At 53.8% G+C, this 7848-nt stretch overlaps 1 protein-coding gene across 1 annotated transcript in view; it reads left to right on the forward strand.

The window, feature by feature from the left end:
• The first annotated feature begins 2122 nt into the window (after positions 1-2122).
• The window catches only part of RTN4RL2 (reticulon 4 receptor-like 2), a 15339-nt gene continuing 9613 nt past the window's right edge, over positions 2123-7848 (forward strand). The window contains exons 1-2 of the mRNA XM_015569335.1: positions 2123-2131; positions 2613-3458. Coding sequence (XP_015424821.1) covers positions 2123-2131; positions 2613-3458 — 855 coding nt within the window. The remainder of the gene's footprint in view (positions 2132-2612; positions 3459-7848) is intronic.

Raw genomic sequence — 7848 nt, forward strand, 5'->3', positions numbered from 1 at the left:
TGGCCTCTCTCCATCCCTCCTCTGGTCAGTTCTGGCCCTATCTCCTGGGCACTGGTCATCTCTCCTTGACTCCCAACAGCCTCCCTGCTAGAGCCGCCCTGACCTGGAGCCCAGGAGAGGAAGGTTGCAGAGAGAGCCTGATTCCCTCTTTGCCTCTACCCTGAACAGCCCAACAGACCCAGCGTCAGGGCTGGCCCAGCCCTGTGCACCTGGGCGCAACTTTTGTCCTCACTTTCTCTCAAGGGTCGCATCTCTCTCACTCAGAGCAGTTTCCTTGGGTGATGTGAGGTCTCCCTTTGGACGTGCGCTTGTCCATCCCGGGTCCGCCTGTACCAGCTGCGTGGCCTGAGGCAATTCATTCCATGTTTCTGAGCCTCCCACCTCTCTTCTGCAAACTGGGCCCATTGTATGGATCTCGCAGGACTTACGTTGTATTCTATGTGCATAAAGACATGTACAAATAGTGTCTGGCACACAGTAGGTGCTTAGTAACAGATGGTTTCTGCCTGTCCCTGCTCTGCACTCCCCTGCAACATTAGCCATCACCTGCAGACTTTAAAATAAAGGAGAAAAGAGAGGAAGGGGTGAGCAGAGAGGGTGGGGACACCTAGAAGGGGCTTTCCTCAGCCCATAGAGGAGGGGGGAGATGACATGAGGCTTCAAGAAAGGAATTGGAGGCAGACATCAGAGATTCGGTCAGAAACTGAGCCTTCCCCTCTCTAGCCTTCAATGGTGCTGCCTGGGCAGTAAGAGCTCTGCTCTGATGGCCGCTGAGGTGCCCCCTTCCAGCTCCGATGCCCTGTGCATCTTGCCCCAGTCTTTGCCAGGGATTCTCAAACTGAGGGCTGGGAGTGGGACTGTGGTCCTGGAGAGAGAGGAGGCCACAGGCCTGGAGGGAAGGACTGAGGGGGAAGAGCCCTGAGAAGCAGGGTTGGGAGGGGACCTACCGACCCCCCCCCCCCATGGTGAGAAGGAAAAGGGCAGGGACAGGAGGGCAGAGGAGGAAGAGAAAGGCACAGCTCCCCAGCTCCCTGCCCCGCCCCTCAGTCCAGGAGCACTCCAGCCAGGCCTGGGGGCAGAGAAACCAGTGCCTCCCACCTCCCCTCCTCCTGGCCTCCAGTGAGAGCTGCAGCCTGAATTATGGATGAGCCTCCTTGGGTTACAGCTGCTTTGCATGGCGGCAATGGCCAGAAATGGCAACAGAGTCACTGTTACGCAGCAGCTGTCATGGAGGGGCCCTGCTCAGGCTTGGGGAGGTGGGCCTTAATGGGAGAGACATGGGGACCCAGGGGAGGGGTGGGGAAAGAAGGGAGGAGCCCCTTATGTGGGCAAGGGGTGGCCAGGGAGCTGTAGGGAGAGGGATGCTGGCTCCCCCAAGCTGCTGAGCTCAGCCTCCTGCTGGGAGAGCCCCTGGTGCCACACAGTGGCCCCTGACTCTGCAGTGCTCCCGATTGCACATCCTTCCCTCCGTCTCTCCTGGGCCCTAGAGGCCGGGGGAGAGCAGTCCTCCCTAGGGCTGGCGGCCCTCAGGGCCCACACTCTTGGGAGCTTGTGGATAAGGGGTATCTTTTCTCTGTCAAGTCCTTGGGGAAGCGAGCTCAGAGGGTGACTCTGCCAGGAAGGGAAGTGCCCTGGCCAAGCATGAGGAGGTTCCTTTCTGGTCCTTGCCCTGCCAGCCACTTTGCTGTGTGACCTTGGGCAAGTCGCTTGCCCTCTCTGAACCCCAGTTGTGACTAAAGTAGAACAAGGGCTTGAACCAGATGGACTGGAGAACCTTCCCAGCTCTGACATCTCCCCTGCTAGCCCCAAATCTCAGCCCTGCTGAAACCCACTGAGGTTCCCTACCCGCTCCCACATCCCACCCCTGCCAGGTTCTGATGAGGGGTGAGAGACATGCTCCTCCACCCCACGTGGCTCTGAAACACCCGGGAGAAAGTGATCGTGAACTGCCGCACGGGGGAGGGGTGCGAAGGGCCGAGAAACGCGGAGGTGGTGTGAACGAATAGCGCAGCAGCGCTGTGTCACTGAATATTACATCACACCCAGCCTACACACGCATGGGGCCGGCACTCTGCACTCACACACGCGTGGGGACAGCCAGCACATGCAGGGAGGATCGGGGATGCTCATGGTGAGGCCCCAAATTGAGGAACGGGAGCACCACATCGGCATGGGGTTCCCCACCCCTGCCTGTGTGTCCCCCATGGGAGGAAGCTCACGGGACATCCATAATGTCTACGCCACTCAAACACGCCGGCTGTGCAGCTCTGCGTGTAGTGTGCACTGGGCTCAGACATAGACATTCACGCACAGCGCCAGGCATCACGTACAGTCATGCACCCCTCGGTCTTCCCCAGGGTCTCTGAACCCCAGGGACCCCTGGAAATAGGTCCTGGGTCCAAGGCCCACTCTTCCTCCCCTCGGCCTTTGATTCGCAAGAGATCTCAATTTAGCCCCAACCGGTCTCAAATGGGGGCGATTTTGCTCCCCAGGAGACATTTGGTAATGTCTGGAGACATTTTGGTTGTCATAATCAGGGGGAAGGTGTTACTGGCATCAAGTGGGTAGAGGACAGGGATGCTGCTAAACACCCTAAATAGGACACCGTATAGGGCTGTCCCCCACAACAAAGAGCGATCAGCTCAACTTTCCATCCGAAGGTTCTGAGGCCTGACAGTCAAACCCACCGTAGTGACAATAAGAACGGAAAAGACCACCACTCTGAAACGGCCTGCAGCATAGCAGTGCTTTCCACAGTGTCCTCCTGGCATTTCTTTATTTATTTTTATTTTTTTAATATACCAGGGGTCTCAAAAAGTGGAAGTGGCTGGGGCCTCTTGCAATTAGGTTGTTTGTGCCCAGAACTCTCCCACCCAGGAGCCAGGCTCCTGGCCATTAGGGGTGGGTGGGCAGGCCCCTGGCGGGCACTCCTGCCCTTGCAGCCTGCCCAGAAAGGCCTGCCCCCTGTCCCCACAGGTCCCGCCTCAGCCTGCCTCCTGCTGCTGCTCCTGGCCCTGCCCCCAGCGGCCCCCAGCTGCCCCATGCTCTGTACCTGCTACTCGTCCCCGCCCACCGTGAGCTGCCAGGCCAACAACTTCTCCTCCGTGCCGCTGTCCCTGCCGCCCAGCACCCAGCGCCTCTTCCTCCAGAACAACCTCATCCGCACGCTGCGGCCAGGCACCTTCGGGCCCAACCTGCTCACGCTGTGGCTCTTCTCCAACAACCTCTCCACCATCTACCCGGGCACCTTCCGTCACCTGCAGGCCCTGGAGGAGCTGGACCTCGGTGACAACCGGCACCTGCGCTCCCTGGAGCCCGACACCTTCCAGGGCCTGGAGCGGCTGCAGTCACTGCACCTGTACCGCTGCCAGCTCAGCAGCCTGCCCGCCAACATCTTCCGCGGCCTGGTCAGCCTGCAGTACCTCTACCTCCAGGAGAACAGCCTGCTCCACCTCCAGGTGAGCCACCCACCCGTGCGCAGGCCCCTGCACACACTCCCCTGCTTCCCCCTCGCTCCTCTGCCCCTGTGTGTGTCCCTCCGCTCTCCCCAGCCCGCCCTTCCTGCCTCAGCATCTCAGCATCCCTCTCTACGTCTGCCCCTTTCTAAGTGTGTCCCTCTCACTTTCTCCAGGGGCTTTTCTCCATTTGGTCTGTCTGTCTGTCTGTCTGTCTATGCCTGTTTGGTTCCCTTACTGCCCCTCTCTCTCACTCCCTTATCCTCCACCCCCCACCCCCACCCCCCACTGTGTGTCCCCTTCTGCCTCTGCCTGCCTTGTCTGTCTGCCCCTCTCTGCCTCTCTCACTGACTTGCCTTCCCCATCTGTCCTCTGGTCTGTCTGTCTGTCTCCATTCACACACCCACTCCACACGCACCCCATGTCTGGTTGATGTGCGTGTCTCTCTGTGATCTCTCCTTTTCCCCTCGTTTGCCTTTGGGGGCTCTGTCTCTCCGCAGGCACCAGGCCTGAAGGCCTCTGTGGCTGCTTTCTCCCCACCCCACCCCCTCCCACTGCCGCTGGTGTCCCAGAGAAGGCCCCGCTCTCTCCAGCACCCTATTTCCCCTTGGCTAATGGGACAAGGGGAAACCCTACCCTTTCTAGATCCCCATCCCCAACCTGCTGTCTCACTGAAAGGGAAGAAGGAAAAAAAAAAGGGTAAAGAGCTGTTAAGTAGCTGGAAGATGGATGCTCTGAAAACGGAAGGAATAACAGTAATTGCTATTTATTGTTATTATTATTGATCTAAATATTGTTTATTGTTGTTATTAAGCTGACTGTCTGACAGTCAAACCCTCCCATTCTATTTCCCCAGGAAGCAATAACACACCCTCCAAACCACCCTCCCTGGGCTCCACAGCCTCAGGCTGGAAGGGGCTGGAGTATCCAAACCCTCCCTCCCCCCACATAGATGGAAGGCATGCCTCCTCCCACCGGGCTGGTGCTGATTTGAAAATCAGGTCAAGGTTTATGCTAATAAGATAGTAACAATGGCAATAATAACTTAACAAACATGCATTGTGCACCCACTATGTGCAAGGTGCTGAGAATACAGCAGTTAACAAAACAGACAAAACCCCCTGCCTTCGCTGAGATAGCACCCTAGGTGGTGGAGAGAGACAGAAGTGAAATACGGTAGCCCCCCTCTTATCTATGGGAGATCCTGTCCCCCAGGGATGCCTGAAATCTCAGACAGTACGGAACCTTGTATGTACTATGTACTACACACCTAGGATACAGTTAGTTTATAAAATAGGCACAAAAAGAGATTAACAATAATAACTAATAATAAAATAGAACAAGTATAACAACATACTGTAATAAAAGTGACGTGGATGGCTTTGGGGCCATCATTAAGTGAAACAGAGGGACTTAAACACAGGCACTGTGGGACCACGGCACTTGATCTGACAACCAAGGTGGCTACTACTAGTAAGTGTCTAAGAGGCAGGTAGCGTATATGCAGCATGGAGACGCTGGGCAAAGGGATGACTCGCATCTGGGTGGGATGGCTTCGAGATTTCTCCACACTAAGTAGACCAGCATGCAATTTAAAACTTATCAATTGTTTATTTCTGGAATTTCCTATTTAATATTTTTGGACCATGGTTAACTGCAGGTAACGGAAACCATGGAAAGCAAAACCGTGAAGGGGAGTGGGGGACTGCTGTACATAGTACGTTGGAAAAAGATGTCGTGTTATTATGATTGCACCAATAACGATAGTAGTACCCACTACCACTTAGTGGACACACTATGCGAAGGCCTTTGTGGGTATTGGGCGCTATGCTAAGGCCTTTATAGGTATCAACTCTGCCATTTACAAGTGTGTGACATTTTTCAATCCCCCTGAGCCTCAGTTTTTCCACTTGTAAATTGGGGGTAGCACCAGCCCATCTCCTAGGGATTTCATAAGTGTAAGTGCATGAATAATTTGTAGAGCACTTGGAATAGTGCTTGGCATGTGATACGCACTATATAAATGCTTGTTAAAATACTATTTTAAAAGAGGCAAGCCTCATTTAACATTGATCTCAGTGAAATAGCCTATCTTGGACTTCATCTTGAAGATTTGGGTCAATTTCAAGGGTGATGCCCAGGCCATGGGTGGATCCTAGAAAACTCCTTCTTTTCTTTCCTTCCTAAATTTGCCTAGCACCTCACAGTGTCCAAAGCACGCTCAGCCACCTCACCTCATTTCCACAGCCCTGTCAGGAGATGCTTTCACCTCCCCACAGATGAGGAAACTGAAGCCAGGGTCCCAAGAGTTTGTAGATATAAGGCCTCTTCACGTGAAGTCTCTTAAACCATTGCCGATATGACTGGGGGCTCCCATGTTCCCAGCATGACGTTTAACCTCACAAAAGCCTGGCAATAGAGACAGTTAGGGACAGTAGGAACACGAAATGAAGTTCCTGAGGCCACCGAACCAGGCAGAGCTGGTGGTACTAGAACCTGCGTGGGCTGATGACATTTCAGGCCATTTTCCACTAGGGTCTGTCTGAGTGGAGGGGGGTGGTACCCTGAAGTACAGCAGCATGGGCTCATTTTTGAAGGCTCTCACCTTGGAGTCTACCAGATGTAGGTTCAGATCCTGGCTCCTATATGACTTTGGACAAATTATTAAGGATCATCCCATCTCCATGTCCTCATCTGTAACATGGCCACCTCAATAGGGTTAGCACAGGGCCACACTCAGGTACTGTCCTGACACTTGACCTCCTCAGCATTTATCAGTGGCTCACAGTGGGACAGCTAGGGTCAGAGGGCCTGCGTTGGAATCCCTGCTGTGTTGTTTCCTGACTTTTTTAACTTAAGGTATGATGCCTCTCCTCTCTGAACCTAGTGTCCTCATCTTTAAAGTGGAAATAATAAAAGTCATCCTTTCCACAAAGAACGGCTGTGCAGAGTAAATAAGTTGTGTAGATACAGCACACAGTTCAGTGCTGAATAAACCCTGTCATTAGAACCTGATCCTCCACTGACTCCTCGAATGGGAAGTTGGTTCTATACACCCCTGGCATGAATGGCATGGCATCTTCACACCAGGCCCTTTATAGAGAAAGGAAGGGAGGAAGGAAAGAAGGAAAGAAGGAAGAGAGGAAGGGAGGGAGGGAGGGAGGGAGGGAGGAAGGAAGGAAAGAAGGGAGGAAGGGAGGAAGGAAGGAAGGAAGGAAGGAAGGAAGAGAGGAAGGGTCAGCCTCTGCCTGTGAACTGCCTGGAGGAACTAGGCTGGGAGATGCCCCCGGTGGGGGAGGAAACGTGGGAGGGTGATGTCCACAGAATGCAGGTGTGCCCCAAGATAGGGCTGGGCCTCCCCGAGAGGGGAGCTTTGGAGGCGGCAAGAGGACCACAGCTTTTAATGATGAGGAAGGTGGGAATGGAAATGGGGTGGGCTGGAGGTCCTCACAGACTGTCTTCTGTGTGCCAGGTCCTGTGCCAGGTGAGTTCATTCATCAACAGATGTGTACTGAGTACCTACTGCATGCCAGGCAGTGTTCTGGGTGCCAGGGACTCAGGGGCGAACAAAAACAATCTCTTTGCTCTCCTGGAGTGTATTTCCTACTCAAAAGGAACCAGAACCTTTCCCTCATTACAGCAGCCTGCATGGTGCATAAGAGCAGCCTCTGTACTCAGGCACATCTGAGTCTGAATGGCAGCCCCACCTCCAGTTTGCTCTGTGGCTTTGGGCAAGTTACTTCACCACTTTAAGCCTGAATGGCCCCATCTGTAACACGGGGAAAATGCCCTGTGCCTCAGGGGTTTGTTGTGAGGGTTCGAGGAGATGCTACTTGAAGAGGGCTCAGCAATGTGTCTCATTCAGAGTAAGTGTAACGGACAACCAGTGGGTCCAGGCCACCTGTCACTACATGAGCCAATTAAGCAAACAGAGTTGAATCGTTTAGGAGCTGTTATTCCAATAATGCTGGCAGTATGGGAGAGCAGCAGGTCATCCACAAAAATCTGCGCTCCCCTCCCCACAAGCCATCTGCGTATATTGGGTAGAAGGGCAAAGATTATGTGGGGAGGTAAGAATTCCAGGCGTGGGAAAGTAGCCACGGGATAATGGTTGCAGGTTACAGGCCATGTGGGCTTGGACAGGGGGTAGGGGGATTGTAAAGGACAGGCACCTCCAGGACTAGATTGTTCCAGTCATGAGGTTGTAGGCAGCTCTTGGGAGAGGAGGATGGGCTTCATCCCCATGTTCGTTCCCATGTCCCAGGGTGTACAACTGTCAGCCAGGTGAGAATGTGCTTTCTCTAATCAGAACAGAACAATCACGGTTAACAGAGCATGATTAATATTTCTCATAATTATAGATAGTCCCCAATATTCTCTTTCTGCCCCTAAC

Source organism: Myotis davidii, unplaced genomic scaffold, assembly GCF_000327345.1.
Source record: "Myotis davidii unplaced genomic scaffold, ASM32734v1 scaffold1286, whole genome shotgun sequence".
Lineage (NCBI taxonomy): Eukaryota > Metazoa > Chordata > Mammalia > Chiroptera > Vespertilionidae > Myotis > Myotis davidii.